Genomic DNA, 27973 nt, shown 5'->3' on the forward strand with positions numbered 1-27973 from the left:
CGCGCTCGCCCTTGGGCGCTCCTGAATGTGTGCGCCCCCGGCTCCCCTGCGCTTCTAGGCAAGGGGGAGGAGTGGCTGCGCCGCGCGCTAGACCGGCAGGCGGGCGGACCAAGAAACAGGGAGGGGAGCGGAGGGAGGGGGTCTTGGCCGGTGGAGGAGGAGGGGGCCGAGGAGGTGGCTGTGGCTGTGTGTGGCGGCGGCGGAGGTAGCGGCAGCGGCGGCGTTTGTGGTGGCGGCGGCCCCGGCGGGCGCGGAGAGCTGGAAAAGGGAGCTCAGAGCTCGGCCGGGCAGCACAAGAGGAGCATCGGCAGGCACTGCAGCTTTACTAGCTTGGGCTGAGCCCAGAGACACCGGCCTGGCTGGTCCACGCCGGCCGCAGGTAGGAAGGGTCTAGGATGAATGGAGAGGGTCCCTCGGCAAGGGGCCAAGGGGCTAAAGCTGAGCAGAGGGGCTGTCTCCTCCTTCTGTTCCCTAGACAGTGGCTAAGCATGGAGCTGTCCCCGCGCAGTCCTCCAGAGATGCTGGAGTCGGATTGTCCATCACCCTTGGAGCTGAAGTCAGCCCCCAGCAAGAAGATGTGGATTAAGCTACGGTCTCTGTGAGTTTCTGCCAGGGGAATCTGGAGAGGAGGGAGCCTGGACGCTGTGTGTGTGTGTGTGTGTGTGTGTGTGTGTGTGTGTGTGTGTGTGAGGGGGGCAACTAGAACCGGGCAGGTAGATTCTCTGGGGGCACACATGTTGTCAGGTGCAAGGAAACATGGCCCTGACACCCGTGTGCAGGCCACATCTGCAGTGCAAGCCCGATGGTTCGGGCAGGTTTAGGAGTTGCAAAGCTTGTGCTTGTGTTTGGGGCCCTTTGAGTGACAGAGTGACACACGCAGTAGCTTGAAGAGACAGTATTGTGGCTGGCAAGGGCTGCGGGCAGGCAGCTTTTAGGAGATGCCAGGCTGACTCACACATACCCATGAACAGGGCTGTGCAGATGTGAGACATATCGCAGGCATGTACACGTGTTTCCATGGGTCAGAGGTGTGAAGTGCACCTGTACACCAATGCGGATCTAGTGCACGGAGATACTTGTGCCAACCTGTGGGTTCTTTGGGGTTGGTAGTTCTACATCCTACAGGGAGCAGGACGAGGGTGCCCTGTACTTGAGAGGATTAGCTGCTTCAGGATCTGGAAACTGCGTATTAATGACCCACCTGGAGCCTGGAGGAGTGACTGGAACTCTCACTTGTGAGCTAGAGGGGAGTGGTGGTGGTGAAGAAAAGTGATCGACAGGGACAGCATAATTAGCTTAATCAAAGTCTTTTTGTTTATATAGTATCTCCTAGGATCTCCAAGCACATATGGGCATCATTCCTTATTGCAGGACCAGAGTACATGGAGAAGAAAAAAAGAGGAGAGGAAGGGCTCAGGCGTTCCACACAACATTCTGAGGGTGGAAAGGAAGTTTTCTTTCTGCCCCTCAAAACAGAACAGGATTGGGTCAGAGACTGGTCATATACTATGTTCACCTCCCAGGCAGGTGCCATTGGACAATCTCTGCAGTTTGTTGATTCTTAATCAGAGAATAAGAAAAGATGTACATCTTCCTGAGAGACTCTCTGCAGCCCTAGGAAAGAGGCTGATAGATAGGAAAGAAAATGGTAACCATCCCTGAACCCCGTTCTTTTCCAGTTCCCTCAGCAGCAAACATTGAGCCTTCTCATCCTGGGTTCTGATAAAGGGGGGGGAATGGACAGATGCCTGTGTCTGTATTGTTCTTTAAATATTTCACCAGTGCTGACGAGTTGATGGCTTATATTGGACAGGTGAGTCTGATTTATGTACTTGCTGCTTACAGAAGCCTTGGGGAGAATGGTACACAGTGGGCAACAAGGCTCAAAATCTAAACGCGCTCCTTTGTCCCCTCTGCTGCCTCTGGCCGAAGCAGTCTGCTGGATTCTGTGAAGTGCAGCCTTGGAATGAGCTCTAGGATACGGGGAAACAGGAATGAATAGATTCTGTTGGGGGTCTTGATAGAAAATGATGCTCTGTCCATGGCTGAGGTTTAGGAGAGTGGCAGATGCATCAGGGGCCACAGACACAGGATTCCAGTGTCTCAGGATGGCACTTGTGCCTCATCAGACATCCAGGGAGGAGAACCATGTGGTAGAGTGAGTCTCCCCATTTTCATCGCCTTCCACACTTTTCTAGCCAAACAAGTCTTTCTTGAAAATGAGAGAAGAGGAGCCCAGAAGGTGGTACTGAGCTCTGGGGAGAGAACAGCAGAGCTTGTTTCCACAGGGCTTCGGTGGGGTGGCCTCACACAGTGGGCAAGGATCGGTGACCTCACTGATTAGATGACGTTGGTCTATCTCACTTCAGCGATCTGGTCGGACGAAATGCTAGATAGCTGATTCATCTCGGGAGTAGATTCTCAATCTTGTTTTCTCAAGGCAGAAAAAGATTTAAAGGTAGAGCCAGGTCGATGGCTTTCTAGATTTGCCTTTGTTTGAATATCAAGGAGGCTTTGACAACAAGAAGAAGGAAACAACAACAACAAAAAAACCCCGGGACTTCAGGCTTGCTTGCTTGCTTGTTTCCTTCCATCCTTTCTAGGAAACAGAGCCCTCCCTCCTTCTCGTGGGTGAGGTTAAAAGAGGTCGTTTAGTCTGGAAACAGGGAGGTAGACATGACTGTCTCAGGACTGGGCACTAAGTGGAAATGAAGGTAGATAGGCTTTCTACATATCTGTCTCTTTATGTTCTGGTTCCCTACTCCCCTCTTTAAAGTTCTGATCTAGGACGTCCAGACTCTTAGGCTGTGTTGGCCTAGGGATACATGGTTCCACTAGTCGTGTTGTGCAGGGCAGTTTCCTGTTGGAATGGACATTCAGGAATCCCGTCTCCCACACTGAGGACTCTGTCAAGGGTCAACTGAGAACGGGGCTATATGAACTGGGGAAGTCTCCAGCAGTGGGATTTTACTTCTGGCTAGCAGGGAAACTTTTCTAACTCAGGAGATTCATAAATAAAGAGACTGAGAAAGGCAGTCTAGAAATGAGGGTCTGGCCATGTGGATTTCAGCATCTCCAGCTGAAGATGAGCGATTTGTCCTTGTCTAAGACCGGAGGGCATTGGGAACATGCGGGAGAGATACGAGATGTAGAATGAGTTTTCAGAGTCTTTTTTTTTTTTTTTTTGAATCAAGAAAAACCATGATTGGCTTGCTTCCCTGGCTCATTTATTTATTCATTCACGAACAGTCTGGGTGCCTTGCTTGGGAGAGGTAGCACACTAGGTGTTGGGTGGAGTGAGATGCTTCCCACCCTCCAGGAGCTGTCCGGTGGTGAGGAGAGGCCCACCTTTTCTCATCTTGCTACACTTACATAGGAAGTAAAATTCTGCCACTCTGGGTTTTTGCCCAAGTCTTTCTTTTGGGGGTTATGTACACACGAAAACACAAATATGAGTTCTGTCTCCCAGGGAAATACAGCATCACTCTCTGCTCTGCCCTAGTTTCTCTCAATTGCACATTTTACAGATAGGAATTCCTCCCGTCTATGGGACAGTGGAGACACAGGCTTTTGTCTCTCTCCTGCTTCATTTTCAGGACCCTGAGGCTCACGGTTGTGACAGCTGAGTCTAGAATAAGGACCCATTGTTTCATCAGAGTCTCTTGTGGTACCTTGCATAACACAGGCTTTCAAGAAATACTATTATAAGGGAATGAAGAAAGACATTAAATGAATTATGTGTATTTGAAGACATAAAATCGAGTTCTTCCTCTGACTCTGGTAGTGTTTACCTCCACACAGGAGGGAGGTACGGGCAGGAGATAGAGGTGGAAGAAAGAGAGATGGCATGGTTGCTGTGTTTTGAGTTATGAAATCTCAGGATAGAGCCTGGAACTGAATGAGTTACAGAGAAGATACACAGGCTGTATTTTGTGTGAATGAGAGACTGAAATTGTGAGCGCCAGATACGTATACCTATAAATCTGTAGAGACGACGAGTGCCGGAGGCATAGCTCCATGATGGTGTCTTTCTCTCTTTCACGGTTATGAATGGCGTGTTTGACAGCCAGTATGCTGGGAAGGTATGCTCCTACCTAAATTCCTCCAGCAGTTCTAGGCCCGGCTGAGATGATGTGAGTGAGTTTACTGGTAATGGAATATGATGTACATGTGATCTTTTGTATGTATTTGTGACACATTCAAATATTTTGGCAATCCTGGGGGATTTCCAGAGGGCAGCAGGAGGAAGCTGAGGGACTGGACCCGGAGTCTCATTGATTGATTCTGCCGTTGGTTATCATATTGAATATGCTCCGTCCAGTAATCTTGTATTGCTCTTACCAGTACTGATCTTACCAGGATCTTAGCAGTATCTTGCTGTCATTCCCCAATTCTGTGTTTGGAGCTGTGGAGCTGCTCTAAGGATCACAGGATGATCTGTGGCTCCTCCCACAGGAGAACCAGACCTCTCAGACCTCAGTGGGAGGCTTCCTGTCTTCCCTAAGCCAGCCTTCCTCTTCCATTTCTAGCTAAGGCCCAGGGAGTTTCTCCTGGTTTTTATACTGCCTTTCCCATCATCTCTATTTTCTACACAGCACTGTTTGAATGCGCACTGAGTGCTATCTGGGATGTAGAAGGAGGGGAGAAGCCCAGAGACAGGGCAACTCAAATTCAGATAAAAGAAAGAGCTTCCCACACAAAATTGGAGGATCATGGAGGCAGGAGGACAGAGAAAGTATTAGGAGATTAGTGTGGACTCAAATTCCCACTCTGCTATTTCTACACCATGTGATCTTGAACTCATATGGTTTCCCCGAGTCTCTGTTCTTAGATATTGTCCATACCAATGGCTTTAAATGTCCATATCATAGCTTTAAATGACACAGTCTGGAGATCTTTCAGTGTGGGGGAACTTGCTTTGTGAAGGAAGAGTTGGGGGGAGGCTAATGACTGGATGAGAGAAAAAGGTGAAGATTTGGGAGGCAGGAACATGAATATCAAGTAAACTGGAACCCAATATTTGCAGCATGATTTAGATGAGTTTTGCTGATGAGTGGGTCTGCCCTTAGTGAATTAGAAGCTAGTGGGGCCGGAAGTGAGCTGAGCTGTGGAGGATGTGGGCTGCTGGGAACGAGAGCCGAAGTCTTTGTTACCTTGTCCCAATGGCTGAACTGGACAGAGAAGGAACAAGTGTAGCTCTGGACGATGGTCCTCCCTGATGGGGTTCTGTGTTGGGGAGCCCCCTTTTGTATTTATACTAAATACTCGGCCTGGGGTCATATCATCAGGCAGAGCAGATCATATCCGCAGTACCTGGACCAAGAGAAGAGAGAACTCTGGATGGGGAATTTTTTCACTCCTGGGTCAGCTCTTCTTCCTTCATCCCCAGAAAAGGCTTGGGGACCCTCTCCTCCCTGGCTGTAGTAGCCTCCCTCTTCTATTACAGGTCTCCTACCTCTACTCTAATTTTCTATTTCCTTTACTTCTTATTTTAGAAGCGCTCTGTAAGCCCTTTAGAGCCCGAGTCCCGGGAGGCAGGCTGGGGAGACAAAGTGGCTCTCCATAGGAGGTTTCACCTGAGTGAAGGGAAATAGGCCTAGAAGGCCAGGTGGGATCCAGTCAGAGAAAAGCCTGGGCCGCTCTAGATCATTACCCTCTCCTTCCGTCTCAGACTAGAATGGACGAAAACAAATCCTGACAGCAGGTGTGGTTTCTTACCCAGATTCTGAGCATCTGGGAGAGGGTGAGGCCAGCTTGGGCTACATGAGACTCTCTTTCTAAAGTCAGCAGACCAACTAGCCAGCTCGCTGCCAGCAAACCCTTCCACGAGGTCTTATGTCTTTAAGTCTGCAGAGGAACGGTTGAGGAAAGATCTAAGGCCTCTGTTCTTTGCCTTCCCTCCCTTTCGCCCCTTCTTTTCTAGATTCATTTCCCCCCTGTTCTTGCCCTCTTGTCTTCTACCTCCCACGCTACCTCATTCTTGGCTGGGAGCTAGAGAATTTGTATGTGGAGGGTATCTAGGTGTTGCTGTGGAGACAGTAGGGTGAGTTGGCTGCAAGACACCCTTTTGGGGCCTTGTCCAGCCTTGACTCCTGCTTTCTGCAGGACGTCTCTTTTTGCCTGATCAGCAACCTCATCCTCTCAGGTCCTCCAGGGAAGAAGCCAAGTAATTGCCTTTGAATCTCAAGGGGCTGGTTTTCTCAGGTATGGAAGTTGAGGAGCTATTTTCCAACTCTCTTCAGGACAGCTGCAGATAAAAAGGCATAAAACGAGGGCAGCAGGTGGGGTGGAAGTTGTTAGCTACAGAGACCATCCCCTAGGGTGGGAGGACGTCCCCTAGGGTGGGAGGCCGACTGGTTCAAGAGAGCGGGGAGGGAGTTGAGATGGGATGAACAAGAGAGAAGTGGTTGCTAAGCATTCGGTGCAGGACTCTCCAAGTGTGTTAGTTTCTCTCCTGCCTCCCTCTCCCCCCTCCTCACCCCCCCCCCCCCGCTCCTGTCCTATCTGGGGTGCTTATTCTTGCTTGGGAAGAAAACATCAGGTTAGGATTCTGCCTCAGCATCGGGGACCTTATCAATCCCCAGAGGGGGGTGTGATGGAGTTTGGCAGAGAAGAAGGCCAAGATGTGTTCAGGGATGCCTGGGGCTAGGGCTGAGAGAAGGGTCAGGGTTGCTCTTGGCTGAGCTGGGCTCTCAGGTCAGTTGATTGTACAGCTGCAATGAGAAGTCAGATTTGCAAGGAATTACGGTAGCTGCAGTGGGCCATGAGGTTGCCAGCTGGTACTGGCATCATTTAGGCTGGGGTAGGAGTGGGGCTTCTGGGTCGGGTGCCTAGGGAACCTTTGACTGATAGGATCTGGGCCTCATAAATTCCCCTTTTCTTCTCCATTCTCAGCTTCCTTGTTTATCAGCCATCCAGCATCTAGCCTGGCACCTTCTCCCTAGTTCTGTCCTCTATGTCCACCTTGTTTGGAAACTCCCTTCAGCCTGGGATGAGTGAGCACACTTGCCAAGTTCCATAGCCTGGAGCATCTCTGTACCAAGCCAGAGCTTTAGGAATTCCAATCTGGAAGATGCATAACACATCTCTGCTTGCCTTTGAAATGTCAACAAAGTTGGCTATTGTTTTGATTGCTGCGGAATGGATTGAGGGTAGATATACAGGAGAACTTCCTGAGAAATTCACAGATGTTAGAAAGTGACCTTTCTGATAAAAAAAAAAAAAAAAAAGGAAGCTACCCTCCTTTAAGATCTGGCAAATGCTGATTTGGAGGAAGCAGTGAGCCAATCAGTAAAAAAGAATTCTAAAACCTGGGAAACAAGGTCCAGATACCCTGCTTCCCTAGTGCCTGCAGTGCTAGGCCCTGGATGCAAGAGCTACCTAGGGCTACAGGGAAGCCTTGGTAGGGTAGGGTCGGAACTGGGGCCAGACTGCAATCCTGCTGACCCAGCCTGCTGCCCCACATACCTATAGTCATCTCTTGCCAAGCTGACAGTTCTTACCCATCTCAGACTGCTCTAAGCGTCTGGTCAGTCCCCTTGAAGCGGGGCATCTGCTGTGGACATCTGCTGGGATGTGTTCTAGCAGACTAGTGGGGTGGTTTGTGGAGGTGGTGAATAAGCAGAACTCTACAGTGCGGGGAGAGATGTCAATGCATACGTGAGTGGGAGAAGCATTCTTCTGGATGGGGTCCTGACACCTTCTCTCTCATCTACCTTCACTGCATGTTATTGCCTACCTCTCCCAGTTATTCCCTTTCTCAAGGGCTGACATCCGAGAGAGAGGTGATGCATTTGTGTGCTGTATTGGGCCAGGTACTGGGCCACCTGAGTTCTTATTAGTCTGATCTAAGTCTTAAGCTGCTTAAATTGCATCTTTCCATGCACGGTCTGAGCTGTGCCAGGCTGTTGCTAAGAGCACCTGTTAGAAATGGTTTTTAGTTCGGAGACTGGGGTGCTGCTCTTATATACAGGCAAGGTAGAAGTCGACCCTTTCGCTCCGTGGCTCAGTGTCGTTCTGGCCATCTTCTGGGGCACCTCCCACATCTGTTTCTTTCCCTCTCTGCCTTCCAGGACCTTCTACACTTCTATTTCATTTCCTTTGGTCTTTTGGGCTAACAGCACAACCCACCAGGATGGAAAAGTGCTGACAGTACCTCTGCCCCTTCCCTGAACCCTTTCTCTTTCCAGACCCTAGAGATCTCCCATGGCTGCCATAGCTACTATGCCAACCTGAGTTTTGTCATCTTCCAGAATGGCACCCCAGTTCTGCCAGTTGGGGGTCTATTTTTATCTCTGGAGCCACCCCCGCCACTCTACCCAGCCAGCTGTCAGAACTAGGGCTGCTCAGACAGCAATGGGAACCAGGGAGTGAGGGAACCCGTGTGAGGCAAAGTTCTGGTTGCTCTTGGGCTCTGCAGCTCCTTGTTTTGCACAGCCCCTGCCTCTGCTTCTGCTGTCTTCCAGCCCCTGTGGACTACAGAGGAGAGAGAAGCCCTAGCATGTGAAGAGACGAGAGTTTTCTACAAGTAGCTCACGTTCCATTTGCAGGCTGTGGTACTAGTCCTGTACTAGTCCTGTACTAGTCCTGTACTAGTCCTGGTACTAGTCCTGTACTAGTCCTGTACTAGTCCTGGTACTAGTCCTGTACTAGTCCTGTACTAGTCCTGTACTAGTCCTGGTACTAGTGGCCATCTGGGACTTTGTTTATGGAAGTCTCTCAATGAATATTTGCAAAACTTACTAAAGGATTGGACAAAAACTACAGTCTCTTGCATGGATGTACTGCTGTATAGTTCCCAAAATGCTCTTCTCATAATGACCTCATCAGGCCCTCACTAGATTTCTTGGAAGCACGTGCTATTTATCAGATTTAAACATGGAAACTAGAACTTAGAGAGATTTACCCATGATCCTACATAGTAAGAAAATTAAGGCAAATTCTCCTGGTTTGTACTCACATAATTTTTAAATGAGATTTAGCTGCTTCCCTACCAGTTTTTGAGGTTTTGGATCCCTGAGATCAGCAAGATAATTTCTCCCCCCAGCCCGAGCCATTCCCATTCTCATTTTATCTGATCAGACTCAACTTTTGTCCCCTATGCCAATGGTTAGTCCTTAGTACAAGGTGGAGAAAGTTGGGTGTGGCACAACAGGGAAGCCTGAGCTTGGGTTTGCCTACCTCTACATTTAAGGGTTAGCCGGGTTGCGTTGGCAGCACGCCTTCAACCCCAGCACTCAGGAGGCAGAGGCAGGTGGATCTCTGTGAGTTTGAGGCCAACCTGGTCTAGGATAACTAGGACTGTAACACAGAGAAACCCTGTCTTGAAAAACAACAAACAAACAACAAAACAAAATTTAAGGGTTAATGGAAGTAAAATGGTCATTGTAAGAGGACCGAAGAAACCTTAAGGGAGGGAAGGGGAAGAGAGAGCACTGCAGTGCACGAGGCGTGCGAGCCAGTGTAGGTGATTTGTGGGGAAGAGGACCCAGGAAAAAGTGGTCAAGAAGGATGGGAGAGGGCAGTGGAGGAGAGGGGTGAACAAGAGCAAACCATAAAGCCAGGTGTGGTGGCGCACACCTTTAATCCCAGCACTTGAGAGGCAGAGGCAGGCGGATCTCTGTGAATTGAAGGTCGGCCTGGCCAGTTCCAGGCCTCTGGAGATAGACCTTGTCTCAAACAAACAATAAAGTCTCAAAAAACTCAAACAGCAGCAAAAACACTACAATAACAAAAAACCCTTAAACAAACATATCCAAAGCAAAATGGCACATAAAATATGGAAGTACCGTAATGAAACCTGTAACTTTTTATGTTAACATAATAGCATAAATTAGCTTATTAACATATGTTGGTAAAAATAACACATTTAAGAACTGAAGAGAAATTTGATACTGGATGGACTTGTGGATTCTACATCTGGATGAATATATGAATCCCACTCCCCAGGAAGGGGATTGTAGTTGCCCAAGTCTCTTTACTAGGATCCGTTTATAATCATAGGGCAAATAGGTGACACCGCGAATCTGGGGTGAGCAGTCATTCGTGCAGGCTGAGGAGATATCCTCTCCAGTTAATATCTACCTCTCAGAACAGGGCACGCAGGAAGGGGAGCTAGCACAGCTTGGAGGATACTGCTCTTGGGGGCCGAGTAAAGCTGTCACCTGCCCCCCCCCCTCCTTTGGATTCAGCGAGTGCAAAACAAGCCAAATGGCCTGGCCTGAGACCCTGATGCTGGGTCTGTCTTTTTCTGAAAGTGCTAAGCCACGTAGGGATGGTGAAGTCAGCCGATCGCAGAGTGGTCCCCTCGCCCCGCAGCAGCTCTGCTAGGCCACCAGACCTCTAGAGAGCAACTCGTGTGTCTCCACCCTCTACTACTTGTCCGCAGTCCAAGCCTACTTTCACTTGTCCCAGAGCTCGGAGCCGCTGAGAAACAGCAGGTCCCTAAACTTCGTTTGTTTATACTCCTTTAAGGCCTTGGCACAGTAACGGTGTTTTAATTTGTTGGCTTCTGAGCGAGCAGTAGGGAAGGAGGGGAAAGACTTCCCGTCATAAAACTAAAGCTCTGGGTTTGTTTCTTTTCTCTTCCCTTCCCTTTCTTGGGCCATACTCAACCCTGTGATCCCTTTTCTCCAGTCCACGCCTATTGTGAGACCCTAGAATTGAGGATACTTTTGGCTTCAGCACGCCCACCTCCTCCTTAGCCCCGCCTAAGCTCCAGTAGACCAATCATGATCCCAAAGCACTTGTGATGTCATCGTGTAGCCAATCGGGAAGCTGCTAGGACGGTGTACGCAGTCTACTAGGTTGCAGCGGCCAGGCTCTTTCCTGGAAGTCACGGAGATGGAAGAGGGGGTCTTGGTCCTTAAGCTCTCCCGGGAGCCCCATTTTGCCCCTCCTGTGTTGACCTCACTCTGGCTAATTCACGGTTTTCCCCAATCTCTGTATGTAAGATGAGAAAATCAGGGCTAGGAGTAATTTGGCTAGCTTCAGGTATGTTTTGTTGTTACTGCCAGGCCCCTCCCATCACCTCTATTCTTTCTTTGAACAAGTTCCCCCAACTTTCATTCACTTTGGAGTGGGACGCTCTTCTCTACCTGTGAACCTTCTCTGGCCTTTAGCTTCTGCAAGCCCCTTCCCAACTGCTTCTAATTCTCTGGGGAGTTCATCTTGTCCTTCCTTGTGAATTCTCTCAGGTGAACCAAGGCTCCTGGGAGAATGGCCCTAGAAGCCCAGATTTGCAGGAGCTGGATCTGCTTAGCCCCTCTGGACTCCGGCTGGGCCTCTTCCACTCCTACCATAGATCTCTCCATGACAGATTCAGGATGGTCGCTGTCCCTGCCTCCTCCGGACACTGCTTGCTAATCCCTATTTCCCAAAGAGGAGCCCCACCTCCTCAGAGCAAGGGGCTGGCCTGTGCTATTTCTGGCCTTTCTGGGACTCTTCTGACAGCAGATTCTTGTTTTCAGTCTGATTCAGATGTGAAACTTTTCCCGCGGCCTCTCACCCAGTTCCTGTGGGTTAAGGTTTCTGCCTCATCACCCCCTAGTCAGGCCTTTCCAGTTCCCTGGTCAAAAAGTGCTTTCTGGTCTGTCGCTCAGTTTTTCTGGGACCTGGAAGAGGAAGTTCTGGGGGTTCAAGAGGGAGTTGTTCCCCAGTAGGGGCCCTTGGGCCCTGGGGTCAGCTTTTTGATACTTTGAAGTAGAGAACTTTGATTTCCATGGCAAACCCTGTTTCTGTCCAGAGGAGTCACCTCCAGGGGCCCATCCTCAGGTAAGTGCCAGGGAGAGGGAGAGGAGAAAGGGGACAGGAGGACAGTGGAGTGGGAGACAGGGGATGGGAGGCAGGTAGAGAAGAGAGGGAGGCTGGAGGAGGGGGGCAGATAGAGAAAGAAGAGAGACCAGTAGGAGGGAGGAGGCAGAAGAAAGGGGAGGCAGGAGGAGAGGGGGTGAGAGGGAGATAGGAGGATAGGGGAGACAGGAGAAGAGGGTGTGGGGGGGGAACTAGGAGAGTGGGGAGCAGGAGGAGGGGGTCAGGAGAAAGGAGACCAGGAGGAGGGGGGAGGCAGGAGAAGAGGGACCAAGAAGGGGGGTCAGGAGGAGAGGGACCAGGAAGGAGAAAGGGGGGCAAGAGGAGAGGGGAGGCCAGGAGAGGGGAAGGAAAAGGGGGGTGCGAGAGGAGAGGCGAGGCCAGGAAGAGAGGAGGCAGAAGAAGGGGGGCAGGAGAGGGGTGGTTGCTTGTGAAAGCTCCTGCTTCCACTCTTTGTTGTTATTACTTCTATGACAGGTGTCTTCAAGGGGTTTCCTCTCTCTCCCTCCTGATCCCTGGGACCCTTAAGACCTCACGTGCCTGCATCCCCACAGCCCCCATCTCTCTCTCTCTCTCTCTCTCTCTCTCTCTCTCTCTCTCTCTCTCTGTCCCATCCTGTCCTGTGGCCCCCCTCCCCCACTCTGTAGCCCAGACTGGCCTTGAGCTCACGACAACTTTCTTCCTGTTTCTGTTCCCAAGTGCTTAGATTGCAGGTGGGATGCAGGGGCATACCAGGCCTGGAGAGGACACTGGTCCTTTACCACTGAGCTCTTTACTCTACTCCAGCCCTTTCTTTGTCTTCTTATCAGCCACCTGGGTTGAAGCAGTCTTTTTCTAAGCCCCCTACCTACAAAGATCTTTGTGGCATCTTGGTACTGGAAGTAGTGACAGGCAACTTTGGAAATCCTCAGATTGCCAGTCACGTTGTGACCCATAGGAATGGGCTGGGGTCTTTGTGTGAGGGTTATTGTTTCCAGAGTCTTCTCCAACCAAAGCCAGGGGATACTGGGACTTACTGAGGGTCAAGATCAGAGGGTACTATGATGGGGAAATGGGTATGAAGGGGTAGAAGGAATTCTGGGAAACTTCAGTTTTCCTGGAGGCGTGTCTTATTCTCCAGAGAGGGGCTTTTCATGGGCCAGTTCTCTGAGGTCTGAAACACAGGCTGGACTAGTGATGTGGGTAGAGAGAAGAACTCTCTGTAGTCAGTGAGGCTTGGTGGGGGGGTCTTCGCTCAGAAGGACTTTGAGTGTGTGTGTGTGTGCGCGCACATGTGTATTTGACTCTAGGAGGGGCAGTTAAGCATCTGGATCCTCTCAGCTGCCTGAGTCCAGCTCCTCTACTTGGATTCCTTGTTTTGTCAAATTTACTCTTTAATCTTTCCCCTCCCTGCCTCTTTCTGGTGCCTGGATCATGTTTCGTTCAGACTTCCATAGGAGCTTTGCATATTCCTGGGTACTACCGCAGCCAGAGAAGGTGGGACTTCCTACAGTTTCACTCCTGTCCCAGGGCTCACCATGAAGCTTCCCGAAGCCTGTCTGGGAAGTGCCATCCTGTAGGCTCTGGCAGGTGGCCTTCCGTCTGGTTAGTTTTCTACAACTCTCGTCAATGACCTTTTTTTTTTTTTTTTTTTTTTTTGTCTTTTCTTTTTTCTGGAGAGACGGTTTCTCTGTGTATCCCTGGCTGTTGTGGAACTCACTGTGTAGACCAGGCTGTCCTGGAACTCAGAGATTGCCTGCCTCTGGCTCCTGAGAGCTGGGATGAAAGGCATGCACCACCACTGCCCTTAGATGATGGACTTTTATTGAGCACATAGTGTGTGCTCTGAGTATGGAGACCAAGGTAAACCAGGCACAGTTGAGGTCACACTGATAATTGCCATGTCCTGTGAGTTCACTGACAGGTCCAGAACACTTAAGGTGGACCTGACTGGGACTCTGGTGCAGTGCCCCATGCACTGTCAGACTTGTGCTGCCCTAACACCATCAAAGTGTAGGGACATAGGTCCCCTTAACTTTAGTGTGCATTGTGGGCTTTGCTGGCCTGAGACTGACAAGTCTTTTGACCTTGGGCAAAAGGCATTTCCTTCTTTCCTAAAATGCTTGTGAGAGCGAATGAGGTTTTCAGTTGTGGAGACAACTCCAGTCACTAGTGTTTTCTGTCAGCTCCTCCATCTAAGCTGGATTTCTTCTCCTAGGCTGGGGCTGAGCAGGCAGGTGCTTGCTGGGTTTGAAGTAGTGCTGTTGGGGCAGAGTGGGAACCCCTGTGCCTGCACATAATTCCCATCCAGGCTGTATTTATGGGGACCCCTTGCCTGCGCCAGGCTTGTTGCACATTTTATTTCCTTTATTTCTCTTAATATTGTTGTGAGACTGCCTCAGCACTTTTCAGTTGAGATTGAAGCTCTAGAGTAGAGTGTTTAAGAATCACTTAGGGTGTTTATTAAAAACTCCTGTCTCTGGGCCAGGAAAATGACTCAGGCAGTAAAGAGCGTTAGAGTGAGCCTGAGGACCTGAGTTCAGTCCTCAGGATTCATGTGAAGGTCTACACATGTGCCAGAGCACACCTGCGTGCGCGCGCGCGCGCGCGCGCACACACACACACACACACACACACACACACGAGTAATACATTTAAAAAATGCATGCCTTCCTCTGGTTCCACAAACATGCAGTGAACTTTGGAGTCTACATTTTGACCCAAGGTGATGCTGGTATCTGCTGTCTCCAGATCACTTTTATATTTATTTTGGAGGGAGTGGGGTTGAGACAGGGTTTCTCTGTGTAGCCATGTCTGTCCTGGAGCTCACTCTTTAGACCAGGCTTGACTTGAACTCAGACATCCACCTGTCTTTGCCTCCCGAGTGCTGATATTGAAGGCAAGTGCTACTACTGCCTGGCTTAGACTGCTTTAAAAAACATTTTATTTTCATGTGCATGTGTATTTATTTTTGTGCATGGCATGTGTATACCATATGTGTGTGGGTGCTGGTGGAGGCCAGCAGAGGGTGTTGAATACCTGGAGCAGGAGGAACAGGGGTGCTAGGAACTGAACTCGGGTTCTTTAGAAGAGTAGCAAGCACTCAACCACTAAGCCATCTCCCCAGTCCCTCTAGGCCACATTTTAATGCATGCTGGTTAAGAATTAGGGACTGGAGAGTTGACTCAGTGGTTAAGAGCACTTGTTGCTCTTGGAAAGGACCCTAGTTCGATTCCTAGCATCACATGCAGGCACACACACACACACACACACACACACACACACACACACTTAGTCACTTGCCCAAGGGCGCAATGTAGGATGTGAACTTTGAACTTGGTTTCCAGCCTCAATATACAGTGTGGTAAACCATTCCAAGGAGTTGGGCTTGTGCACTGGAAATGTAGTTTGCAATCCTTTCTAGGCTGCATTGTTAGCATTATGCAAATATATGCAAATAAGATGCCATGGTTGTGGCTGTTCATTTGTTTTCCTCTGGGTTGGTTGGGAAAGACTGTGGTGGGCTTTGATTGCTGGGGACACTGTTTTTGGTTGAAAGGGGCCTGAGTGAAGTAGCAGATGAGGGTAAGGGTGGGAATAGGAGGAGAGGTGAGCCACAGGCAGTAGGAGAGATCTTCCCTTCTGTTTTATGTGTGTGCCATTCCAAAGCCCTGGGTAGTAGGGACTGAACAGAGAGGAAAGCCCTGTCTGTGCTAAAAGGCAGTGTACCTTTTTGTTCTGTGATATCCTGGCAGATCCTGGCTGGTGGCTTTTTCTTGCTTATTTGGCTGGGAAATCCTCCCAAGATATCTAGTCCCTTTCTGTTCATCTTCCCTTGTGAAGCGGAGTGGGCTTAGCTTTCCTAAATCCACCCTCTTTGTCTTTGTCTGACAACTGTTTCCACATGGAACCAGTGGTCCTGGGTGATGAGGTAGGCAAGAGCCCACTCCAGAGACACAGGGCTGCTCCCTCTAGCTCCCCACTCCTAGACTGGTCCCTTTCACTTCTGTCCCATTTACTCTCAGACAAGTGTGGGTCAGGACTGCTGGGCTCTGAGATGAGACTTGGCCAGGGATACTTCCTGGGGCTATTTTCAGTATCCCTATTTCAAAGCTGCTGAGACCCCGGGATTCTAGAGCTGATTCTGTTCAGGAATGCCATTGTTTACCCTCCCCGGCATCCCTGGGAATTGTTGCTAATTTCAGCCTCTGGTCCCTGACTCATTCTCTTCTCCTCCCCAACTCACAGGGTGACCTTGGGTTTCTGAAGCCCCTCTCAGTGGGATGTTTGTTCTAGCTACCGGCTCACTCCACCTAAACAGGAGAGCCTGTGTGTGATGGGGGGAGCCTGTGTGTGATGTGGGTGGGAGCTGAACAGGAGAGCCTGTGTGTGATGGGGGGAGCCTGTGTGTGATGCAGGGGGTGGGGTAGTGGGGGTGTTCTCACCTCACATGAACAGGAGAGCCTGTGTGTGATGGGGGGAGCCTGTGTGTGATGTGTGTGTGTGGGGGGAACGGTGTTCTCACCCCACCTGAACAGGAGAGTCTGTGTGTGATGGGGGGAGCCTGTGTGTGATGTGTGTGTGGGGAGTAGTGGGGGTGTTCTCACCCCACCTGAACAGGAGAGTCTGTGTGTAATGGGGGAGCCTGTGTGTGATGTGTATGTGGGGAGTAGTGGGGGTGTTCTCACCCCACCTGAACAGGAGAGTCTGTGTGTAATGGGGGGAGCCTGTGTGTGATGGGGGAGCCTGTGTGTGATGGGGGAGCCTGTGTGTGATGGGGGAGCCTGTGTGTGATGTGTGGGGGAAGCAGGTGTTCCCACCTGAACAGGAGAGCCTGTGTGTGATGGGGGAGCCTGTGTGTGATGGGGGAGGGGTGTTGGGAGAGTGCTGAGTTCTTGGGAGAATGGGGAGTTGCTGTCTTCAAAATCACTGTCTAGAGCCAGAGAGTTTCATTTGGAATGCAGAGCTGCTCTTGCTAGACTTCCAAGAAACCTCTCAGTTAGTCAGTGACCCCCACCCCCAGAATCCAAAGCTGCAAAGGATGAAAGATCTGTCCCCTTGGGAAGGCATCAAAAGGGTGAGAGCCTGGTTTCACCCCAGAGCCAGAGACAGGACATGGGCGCAGTGACTCTGCTAGAGGTTATCTGTGGCGTGAGCCTGGGCAGCCAGGGGTTAACTTGCTTTGTCCTGGTTGATGGATTCTGGAATCATAATCCATTAGCTCTGCCTGCGTGGAGTGAGGCCAGGCAAAAGCATTCAGATTGGTCTTTGTTCTGTGCCTTTGCTGCCCTTGCCAGAATGGAGGGACTGTGGATGTGCTTAGCCTTTCGGTTCTTGACCAAGACAATGAAAGGATCCTGGGGACTGTTTTGATTGGTGTTGATCCCAAAGCCTTCTCTCATGGGGAAATATTGAGACTGTGAAACAAATCATCTCCAGAAACATCACTCCTGGGGCTGCTACCTGTCTAGGCTAACACTGTAGGGGCAGTAGATAAACTTACCACAGGCAGAAGCCATAGCCTGGCATGAAAAACACTGGCTGCTGTTATCATTAGTGTTAGAATTATTAACAGCTCGGAGACTGAAAGTGTTTCTGCAAAGAGCCCCCTATTGAGGAACCCCTGACTGGGCTATAGTGTCTGAATAGGATATCTGCACTCATACCCTGCAGGCTGCGCTTCATGGTGAAGCAGTTGGAGAATGGGGAGGTTAACATCGAGGAGCTGAAGAAAAACTTGGAATACACAGCTTCCCTGCTGGAGGCTGTCTACATCGACGAGACACGGTGAGAGAGGCCTGCAGATGTCAGATAGGCAGACTCCAGAGAGGAATGCTGGGGAGGGTGGAGTGACAGGGACAGACAGATTAAGACAAAGACGGGGTGGGGCAGAGATAAGAGGCTGAGGTGGAGCTCAGTGGTGGGGTGCTCGCCTCACTTTCCTGGCACTCTGGCCTGATCTCCAGTACTGGAGGAACAGTGGTGGCTTCAGGGATGCCAGGGACCTTAGAAACCATCTGGTTCAAACCTACATGGAATACATCTCTAGACTTGTGTTGGCCAGGAGGGATGACTCTGAACTTGTAGTGTGCAGGCATGAGTTGAAAAGTGTCTGTAAATTACATCCTGGCTCCTACAGACAGGCCTCCTCCCCACATCATTCCCTCATTATATGTTTATTTATTTTGAAAAATATTTTGGAGGAATTAGCATAAATAAAATTTTTTATTAAATATACCAGTCTTTAAAACATTTTTTTTATTTGAAAAAGATTTATTTATGTTAATTTTACTTGTATGTGCATGTGTGTATGTATGTGTGTATTTATGTGTACTACATGCATGCCTCTGCCAACACGGAGGCCAGAGAGTGTGTGGGATCTTCTGGAACTGCTTGATGTGGGTTCTGGGAACTGAAGCCTGGTTCTCTGCAAGAATAGCAGGTGTTCTCAACTATTCAACCATCTACCAAGCCCCTTACCAGCTTAATGTAACTACTAGAATAGTGAAAATTTCTTTTTTGTTGTTATTTTGTTTATTTGAGCCAAGGCCTCATTTAGTCCAGGTTGGCCTTGAACTTGCTGTCTAGCTAAGATTGACCTTGAACTCTGGTCTTCCTGCTTCTACCATACCAGAAAAAATTTAATTTCGTATGTGAACCTTGCAGTTTATTTCTGATGGACTGTGGTGCCCTGTAGCATCCCTGGAACGTGGTGTTTCATTGTCTGCTAAAACATGTCCATAGTGACTTCACTGCTTTCCACCGTGAGCTCTTTCACTGCTGGAGGTGTTCCACAGGAATATAGACACAAAGCACTGTAGTAAAGGGAAGGGAATGTGAGGACTGGGGGGAAGTCACAAATGGGTACGGCAGCTATTGGGTCACTAGTATGGAAACACTTGCTTTCTTTCCTCTGTAATGTTCCCCTGGTCCCAGGCAAATTCTGGATACTGAGGATGAGCTTCGGGAACTTCGGTCAGATGCTGTGCCTTCAGAGGTGCGGGACTGGCTGGCCTCCACCTTCACCCAGCAGACCCGAGCCAAAGGTCGCAGGGCAGAAGAGAAGCCCAAGTTCCGAAGCATCGTGCATGCTGTGCAGGCCGGGATCTTCGTGGAGCGGTGAGGTTTGCCAGTACTCGGCTTTCCCCATCTCTGTCGTGCCCTCTGTCCCAGCCAGCCTGATCTCTCATGACCCCACTCACCCCGAGACCTATCTCCACAGCCCCAGTTGGCTAAGGCTCTGTTCCCCGGGCCAGATACTTGATTTATCCTCTATGGTCTTTTTTAGGATGTTCCGGAGAACATATACTGCTGTGGGCCCCACATATTCTACTGCAGTCCACAACTGTCTCAAGGTGACCCCTGGGTTTTTTGGGAAAGAAGAGAGGGTTGGAGTTGATATAGCCATTGGGACTTCCAGATTCTGTTTGTGCTGTGATTTTTTACTTCCCTTTTAACTAGTATTTTCATGTTCTTTTGAACAGTTTTTGCCCACCCAGAGACAAACCCTTGTCTTCTTGTCTCCCTGATACTGAGAGATATCTGGGAAAAAAGAAACGCATGCACCCACCTTTGCTTTCTCGAGTTGTTGGGAAGTGTGCCTAGAGGTCTCCCTGTGGCAGGGGAGCTCTGGAGGGGGCTTTCCCGCTTAGTGTATTGTTTTTCCGCAGAACCTGGACCTCTGGTGCTTTGATGTCTTTTCCTTGAACCGGGCAGCAGATGACCACGCGCTGAGGACCATTGTTTTTGAGTTGCTGACTCGGCATAGCCTCATCAGCCGCTTCAAGGTTGGGCAGCACCCTGTAGGCTGGCTCTCTCCACTCCTCTCTGTGCTGGCAGAGAGATTCCCAATGAGCAGACTCCAAGCTCCCTCGTCCTGTCCCAGTGTCAGGGGTGACAGCCCTGCTCATCCCTGTCTTGCTTCTACTGAGGCAATCCAGACTCTTCCTTCACTCGCGGAGTGAATGCTTCTAGGCCTGCAAGCATTTAGCTTGGGACACTGCTCATGCCCTTTTCCTCCAGTCTGTCCCCTCTGGGCTGACTGCCAATTGCCTCCCTTCTGCTCTTGTCTGTGGACCCTGGAGATCTAGAGCCCAGTACTGTCATCCTTTGGGATTAGAGTCTCTCATTTGTTCTCTTGGGGAGGGGCGGGCCAGTGTGAAAAGCTCTGGGAAGGGTTTGGAAGGGCTGTGTGCTTGGCAGAGGAAGATGATCTGGATAGAAGCTCCTTCATCTGGAGGGAAGCCACCTCTGGAAGAGGAGTGTGTGAGGGGTTGATGTGAGGCTCACCTGGGGTGACTAGTAGATATTGAAGGTGAAGTAGCCTGGAGCGGCCTGGGCTGAGTGGTAAAGGTGTGTGGGGGGTATCCTAGTGGGCCTGTCTTACTTCACGGGGATACTGTCCGTGCAGCCTTCCCTGTTCCTTCACTCTTCCTCTCTGACACCTCTTAAGAACTGTCACATCAGTCCTGAACTGCTCAACAGGGTTCCCCTCCTGACCTTCTTGAGGCCTTACCTCCTGAACTTTCCTTGCCCCCTCCAGACCCCTCCTTAGGCCAAGAATAGCAGGGTGCCTTTCCCAGCTCCTGTTCACTCTGTCATTTTTAGATGTACTTCAGACATCAGCTTCTGCAAGCTCCTTACCTATGTGGATGGATGAGGTTTGGGAGTCCCAAGCGCATCTGCCCTGGGTTGGCTTTAGTTAGCCTGCTTGACTGCTTCACAACAGTTAGAGAAAGGGATGTCCACTGGGTCCTGGTCAGGCTTCCTTCCCAAGCTCCCTGGTCTTTTCCCTCCCTGTTCCCTCCTTTCTTTTCCCTTCCCTCTAGGGACACCATGGCAACGCAAAAGCAAGAGTAGTTGTCATGGAAACAGTCCTTTAAAATTTCCTGAATTTGGGGCACAGCCCTCCAGGGGTAGAGACGGGGGAAGCTAGGGTCTGACAAGGGGCATGTCTTCTCTACTGTCACTCTGCAGAAGCCTTCCAAGTCCTGAGCCCTGGATCCCTTCCTGGCCTCAGGTGAAGATACTAGCCTTGACCTCTGGGAGCCTTGAGTCTCTTGAAGGAGGCAAAGATACCCAAGGGCATCTGTAGTCAGGGACAGAATTGAGAGTGGCTCTGTCCTGGGTGTGTGCGCATATCTGTAGATACTGTGGGCCTGGTGGGCTGCTCATTGGCGTATGTGGAGTGGGGGTGGTCAGGGATGGCTTCTCAGAGCAGGCGCTCCACATCTGCGGCAAGGGTCCCTGCAGCTCCTCTTACCTCCCTTTGCTCTGAGCCTTCTCTGTGGCTTTGGGGATGGTGCAGGTGGTTGGAAGGTAGGAGGGAGGCTTTCTTTCATTTTCTTAGAAATCTCCAGGGAAATAATAATAATTATAGATACTCTTCAGAGAGTACTTACTAAATGCCTTGTACTTTTCTCATTAAATCCCAGGTAGGTGGTATTATCTTTATTTTGCAATTAGGAAGGCACAGGGAGGCATAGGGATTACCCAAGGTCACACAGGCTGCAGGTGGTAGAGCCTGAATCTGAGCCCATCTCTATGATCAGAGCCTGTGTTAGTTCTCTGGGCCATACCCAATTGTTTTTGGGCAGGGTAGGTGGGTAAGTGGGGTTGAGACTTTTCTGCCTTAGCCGAGTGCTGGGGTTACAGGTGAGCATCATTCCACCTGACTGCCATGTACAGAATGCTGCCATTGCCTGTCTCTTCACTCTTGTAGATCCTTGGTATCTCCGTTCTTCCTTCTCCTGCAGATTCCCACTGTGTTCCTGATGAGTTTTCTGGAGGCCTTGGAGACAGGTTATGGGAAATACAAGAACCCTTACCACAACCAGATCCATGCAGCCGATGTGACTCAGACAGTCCATTGCTTCCTGCTCCGCACAGGCATGGTGGTAGGTGCCTGGTCATGCTGTCCAGGTCCTGTGGATCCAGAACTAGGAAGCCTTGGCTGCTCTCTTAGTGTCCTTTTCCTCGGGGTTCCTGCTACCATGGGGTGCCTGCTTCCATGGGGTGCCAACACCTGCAGAGTCAAATGCATTAACTTCATCCAGAGAATCCTCAGGTGTACCAATATTTCTTGGGCACTGTTGGGGATACATGATGTGCTATAGTGGGTATATGACTGATGGGGACAGAGGAGAGTTGAAACACATGGCTAGCTCTGATGATGGATGGAATGTTGTAGCTGTGAGGGTGTCTGGGCAGTGACTGGCAGAGGGCTAGCCCAAGTTTCTCTTCTTCCTGGCCCCCAGCACTGCCTGTCAGAGATTGAGGTCTTGGCCATCATCTTTGCTGCAGCCATCCATGACTATGAGCACACAGGCACAACCAACAGCTTCCACATCCAGACCAAGTGAGCAGTAGGGCATGGTGGGGGCAGAGGGCCAAGGTTGCCGGCGGAACCCTTTACAGGGGCCTGGGCGTGACATATGGCTCCACAGGTCTGAATGTGCCATCCTGTACAACGACCGCTCGGTGCTGGAGAACCACCACATCAGCTCTGTTTTCCGAATGATGCAGGACGATGAGATGAATATTTTTATCAATCTTACCAAGGACGAGTTTGTGTGAGCACAGGACAGCATGTGGCATCCCTGAAACCCTATCCCAGCCTTCTTTTCCCCATATCCTTTAGTCCTGCCAGTGCTGAGAGGACCGATCTCTTCTCTGTCTGTCCACTTAGAGAACTTCGGGCCTTGGTTATTGAGATGGTGTTGGCCACAGACATGTCTTGCCATTTCCAGCAAGTGAAGTCCATGAAGACAGCTCTGCAGCAGCTGGAAAGGTAGCACGTGGAGGGGTGTAGGCAGGGCCAGGCCAGAGGGAGGGTCTTGTGAATTAGTGTGTACACTGAGCAGTTGGTGTTCCAGGTACTCATCTGAGTGTACGTGGCTGTGTGTGGTGTTTGTGAACATGGCTTTGAATTTGTCTAACAGGTCTGATGAGCATTGGCCAGGAGCCTGGATAGGTTTTTCAAGACAGGGTTTCTCTGTGTTGCTTTGGAGCCTGTCCTGGAACTAGCTCTTATAGACCAGGCTGGCCTCGAACTCACAGAGATCCACCTGCCTCTGCCTCCTCACTGCCCTGGTGTGGATAGGAATTTTTATTGTAGCTGCAGGGCAGGATTACTCAGGAATGTTGGGAAATATATTTGGATTTTTCTAGACCCTTGTCCTTATCTGAAATGATGACCATGAAGTACCTCCCCTCACACTTACTCCTATTTTAGAAGGCCACTGGGAGAGTTGTGGGAGGTTAAAAAAGAACAAAGATGAAGACAGAACAAATGTTATAATTCTAACGCTGTTTAGAAGTGACTGGGACAAGGGTAGGTGGGCACGGATGGTAGGAGGCCTTTTTTTTTTTTTTTTTTTTTTTTACCTAGAGCTCTGGAGGGCACCAATCTGTTCAGCTTGTTTCCTTCCTTCATCTTCTCTCTGCTTTTTGGAGTCCCGGCCTGCTCCTGATTTACCAGGTCTAGACACACGCTACCCTTCTTTCCTCGGGGCTCCTGCCTCTCCAGTTTGTCTGCTGCATTTTTTTGGTGCCTTTTTGTTAATTTTTCTGTCTTGAGTGTCTTTCTTTGCAGGTTTTTGTAGCGGGAAGCACTCACTCCCAGTGGATTCAGTGTGAATTCCACTTACCCCGGGGAAATACACCACTTTGTTTTGGGAAGTTTTGCACTGTGGTTTTTGTTGTTGTTGTTGTTTATCAGGTGTTCTTGTTTTATTTTTGCTTATATTTTTCCCTTTTATTTGGAGGGAATGGGAAGAATTGGGAATAAGGAGGTGGGAGCTGCATTTTGTTTATCTTTTAACCTCAATTACAAGGGATGTGTTTTTTTTTAAATAATGTGTCATGAGGAAAGTTGTTTATGAAAAAAAGAAAAATGATTTAAAATTTAAAAAAAAAAAAGAAGTGACTGGGAATGTATAAGTGTGGGTAAGAGAGAATGGGCTCAGTGTCCTGGAGGTGTGTGTTGACCTGTGTGTAGTGTCTGAATGGGGATTGTGGGGTCACTGTGGGCAGTTGTTGGGGGGTTAATGGCAAGAATCATGATGATGGCCATTGTACATAACATCCTTGGTGCATATTATGTGTCAGAAATACTTGTTGTAAGTCATTTAATTCTCAGAACAACTCAATATGTGACAGGCTTGTTATTTTCACTTCTGGTTTGAAGAAAATGAATTATGGATTTTTCAGTAACTTGCTTAGTGTCTCACAATCGTGGGTGGTAGAGATGAGGGGGAGTTACATTCATGCCAATTGATGCTAAGAGCCTGGGTTCTCAGCTACTGATCTGTGCTTCTATGTCTGTACATACAGATGAGTTTGCTTGTGTGTAGACTGCTTAGAGTTATGTGAAAAAGGAGTGTTTGTGTGACTGGAAGTTGGAGACTGGCCAAGGTCTCCTTTTCCTAGAAGATCAGTTTCCCTTTTTTTAATACCTGCCTTAATCAGGATTGACAAGTCCAAGGCCCTATCTCTTCTGCTTCATGCTGCTGACATCAGCCATCCAACCAAGCAGTGGTCAGTCCATAGCCGCTGGACCAAGGCCCTAATGGAAGAATTCTTCCGCCAGGTAACCCTGTCAATGGAGCTTTCCTATCCCTGATCTGCGAGCTTCCCACACCTACTCCAGAGCTCCACCCGGCTACCTTTCACTCCTGAACTGATCCCAAGCCTGTGGGGTCGTCTCTACCCACAGAGCTGGACACCGGTTATCTCCACTCACCCCTCATTTCCAGGTCAAAGGGGTAGCAGCATCCCCTTCTCCCATTGCAGCCATTTATCTCCCCAGCCCTCCCAACTCTGAGGCATCTTCTCTTCCCAGGGTGACAAGGAAGCAGAGCTGGGGCTGCCCTTCTCTCCACTCTGTGATCGCACCTCCACATTGGTGGCCCAGTCCCAGATAGGTGAGTCCAGGGGGACAAGGAAAGGGGCTGTCTGGGCTTGGCCAGGCTTGTCTCACACCTCCAGGTCCCTAAACTGTCCTTGTTGAGCTGCATTAGAAGGGTCTCTCTGGGCTCACATAGATGTTGTCCCCAGGTTGTCCCAGCGGGGGAGTTCACTCCAGGTCACTTGCAGCCTCACAAGCAGGCTGTCCTGTGTCTGCCTTGTCCCCTGAGTATAGCACTTGTGCTGCTTGCTCCCTTCCTGCAGGTTTCATCGACTTCATTGTGGAGCCCACCTTCTCTGTGCTGACCGATGTGGCAGAGAAGAGTGTCCAGCCCTTGGCAGATGATGATTCCAAGTCTAAAAGTCAGCCTAGGTGACTGTGGCTGGGGTAACCATGTCCTGGTCCATTGGCTGCACAGATGTGATTCTTTCAGCCTAGATGGGAGGGAGGGAGGGTAGGCAGGAGGTGAGGGAGGCAGGATGCTTCAGGTTTGAGAGCCCCTCTCTTGTCACAGAAGACTGAGCCTAGCTCTCACCTAGGCTCCCTACATTGTTTTTTCCTTAAGGGTCTAAACTGTCTTTCAGATAATCTACCAGGAGATTGAGTGTGGAGAGGGAGGGCTACAATTATGGGAAAACAGACAAGGATTTGAGGGTATCTAGAAGAGGGAAAAGGACTCCGGTCTTTCTGGTCTTCCATCTTCTCCATGCTGAGGGCTAAGAATCGGATTCTGAAGAGGGCTGGGTCTCACTTCTGGAACTGGGCGTTTGAATGGGTCTTGTTTCTAGCTTCCAGTGGCGCCAGCCTTCTTTGGATGTAGACGTAGGAGACCCCAATCCTGATGTGGTCAGTTTCCGCTCCACCTGGACGAAGCACATTCAGGAGAACAAACAGAAGTGGAAGGAACGGGCAGCAAGTGGTGGGTGTTATGTGTGCATGTGTGTGAACATGCTAGGGCTGGTGGAGCAACCGCAGCCCCTTTGCGTTAAGCCTCAGGCAGCTCTTTGACTCCTCGAGTTGGGAATGGAGCCAGTCAGACTAAAATAAGAGGCCACACGAAGGCTGACGGGTTGGGTGGTTTGGGCTGTTCTAGAATGGAAGCTGGAGAGATGACAGGGACAGCCACAGTGTTCTGAGTTCTGGGACCCTCTGCGTGTGCCATGGCTGTCTGCAAATGGTGCCCCTGGAGATCTGAGTTACTTGGTGGTTCCTGCTGTACTGTGAGCAGGGGCTGTGAGTTTTTATGTGTGCGGGATTGGAGGAGGTAGTAGATGAGCTAGGCCTCTTCTTTTCTTTACGTGCACCTTGGTTCTGGAGAAACTATTTCTTGGCCTAACGTCAGCTTCCTTGGACCCTCTGCAGGCATCACCAACCAGATGTCCATTGACGAACTATCCCCCTGTGAGGAAGAGGCCCCACCCTCCCCTGCCGAAGATGAGCACAACCAGAACGGGAATCTGGATTAGAGAGCTGGGGGCTGGCCAGGTGAGCTAGGAGGCAGGAGGGTAGCTAAGCCAGCGTGGCTTCAGGTGGCTCTCTGGGCTCCGCTCAGCAGGAGAGAAGAATTGGAGGCACAGGACAGAGCCAAGGCACGGGTGGGGAGCAAGGGACTCCTGTCACCTTCTTTGGCCCCATATTCTTTCATGAAGGAAGAAAGGACAGAGCAGCAGACAGGATGGCACATGTGCCGGGCTGTGAGACTATGGAGCAGGCAGCAGTCTAGGTACAAGGTTCGGCCCAGCTCGTACCATTGGCTGCCATGCATCTGATGGGCATTGGCCGCTAGCTGTTCTGAGGACGAAGGGAGGACTGGGTGGGATTTGGAGAAGGAAGATCAGGTTAAGAGATAAAGTTCAAGAGCAGAACACTGAAGTGTCTCCTTCTTTTGACAGGTCCTCACCGAGTCCAAAGTCTTCGATGTCATTAGCACTATCCATCCGATTGGTTCTCCTATCTGCTCCAAGGGAGTGTGTTGGTCATGGGAGAGATAGCTCACCTGAAAGCCCAATGCTGGAGCTGGTAGGGTGGGGGAAGGTCCCCTCCCCACCCAATACCCACTGGGACACAAGCTTGGGGAACCACAGGCCCCCAATGGTCACTGTGCCCACCCCTTGCCTCTGGACTCCCTTCCTGGGTAGGTGGCTACTTGGGAGGGGTGAGCTTCCTACAGGCTTCCTATGGCCTGGAGGGGAGGGTCAGATGCCAGCCCCCTTGGCCCTCCCCATCCTTCTTGCCTCCAAGTTTCTAAGCAATACATTTTGGGGGTTCCCACAGCCCCCACCCCAGATCTTAGCTGGCAGGTCTGGGTTTCCGTTTCCCAGGGAAGCTGGCAGTTTTCAAGGGCCTGCATGGGAAGGGCAGGATGAGGTGGGGGACAGCCTCTTGACCCCAGAAGTGTGCTGCTCTAGCACTGCTCCTTTGCAAACTCCCTCTCTCCTCTGCCCAGGAAGTGGCTGGGAGAGGACAGGAGCCTTGGGATTGTGCCTGCGGGAAGACTATCCGGGGTCCTCAAGACCTTGGGGCTGGCCTGGGCTTGAGAAGCTTGTCACCTGCCCTACCTGGGTCTCTGGCCCTTTGCCTCCTTTCTGTCCCCGGGGACTAAGAGGCTCTCATCCGACCAATGTCTGTAAATGCTTTGAGATCTTCCTTCAGTGTATATGAACAAAGGAAGGAGGGGACAGCTGGCCCTGGTGCAAGTGGGGTAAGGTATAACCCAGCAATCCATGTGGTCAGAGTGGGTCCTTCCTTCTCCCAGAACTGGCCTACGAAGAGATTCCCCTCCCTGGGCCCCTCAGGGTGGAAGGCAGAAGGGGAAGGGCGCAGGGCTGTTGCTGCCTGGGGCACACAGAGCAAGTGAGGCCAGGCAGAGCCTCTTCCTTCCTCAGGCTCCTTGCCCCACCTCATCCATCCAAGAAAAGGCCGAGTCCAGGTGGCTGCCTCCTCCTTTCTTGTAAATACCAGCCATGCATCTGTACAGTGGGCCCTGTTCTCGTGAAGTCCATCTCCATGGTGGTTAGACTTGCCACTCTGAACCGCATGTGACTCCCCATGCTTTTGGTCTCCCAGGCCCCTGATATAGCCAGAGATCAATAAAGAAGGGAGACCGGCTGGATGTGTGTGGTGTCCACAAGGCAAAAGTTCTCTCACGTGTCATCTTCTGAGTTAGAACTCCTTGAGAATGGAGAGAGGCCCAGGGGAAGGCTATCTGCGGCACCACCCAGGCTGTGGCACACTGATGCAGCAAAGAGGGTGAAAGAATCTTGCCTTCTTCCTTTCTCT

The 27973-nt window shown here is 50.5% G+C and overlaps 1 protein-coding gene across 3 annotated transcripts; it reads left to right on the top strand.

The window, feature by feature from the left end:
* On the top strand, window positions 1-27818 carry Pde1b (phosphodiesterase 1B). 3 transcript variants are annotated; one of them, XM_041668818.1, is made up of 16 exons: window positions 1-379; window positions 476-598; window positions 17461-17574; window positions 18724-18906; window positions 19076-19142; window positions 19458-19574; window positions 21543-21683; window positions 22044-22144; window positions 22233-22358; window positions 22475-22576; window positions 24256-24376; window positions 24629-24710; window positions 24958-25066; window positions 25483-25613; window positions 26057-26179; window positions 26587-27815. In XM_041668818.1, the coding sequence occupies exons 2-15, from the start codon at window positions 489-491 to the stop codon at window positions 26158-26160; spliced, it is 1608 nt and encodes a 535-aa protein (XP_041524752.1). In that variant the 5' UTR covers window positions 1-379; window positions 476-488; the 3' UTR covers window positions 26161-26179; window positions 26587-27815. The 3 variants fall into 3 exon arrangements, with proteins under 3 accessions (XP_041524752.1, XP_041524754.1, XP_041524753.1); XM_041668820.1 differs by lacking the exons at window positions 1-379; window positions 476-598 and adding exons at window positions 10819-10992; window positions 11744-11772 and having other exon boundaries at window positions 26587-27817; XM_041668819.1 differs by lacking the exons at window positions 1-379; window positions 476-598 and adding an exon at window positions 10819-11772 and having other exon boundaries at window positions 26587-27818.
* The last annotated feature ends 155 nt before the right edge of the window (window positions 27819-27973 follow it).

This window comes from Microtus oregoni, unplaced genomic scaffold (genome assembly GCF_018167655.1).
Source record: "Microtus oregoni isolate MIOR12 unplaced genomic scaffold, Mior012 000019F_ref0000042, whole genome shotgun sequence".
Classification (NCBI taxonomy): domain Eukaryota; kingdom Metazoa; phylum Chordata; class Mammalia; order Rodentia; family Cricetidae; genus Microtus; species Microtus oregoni.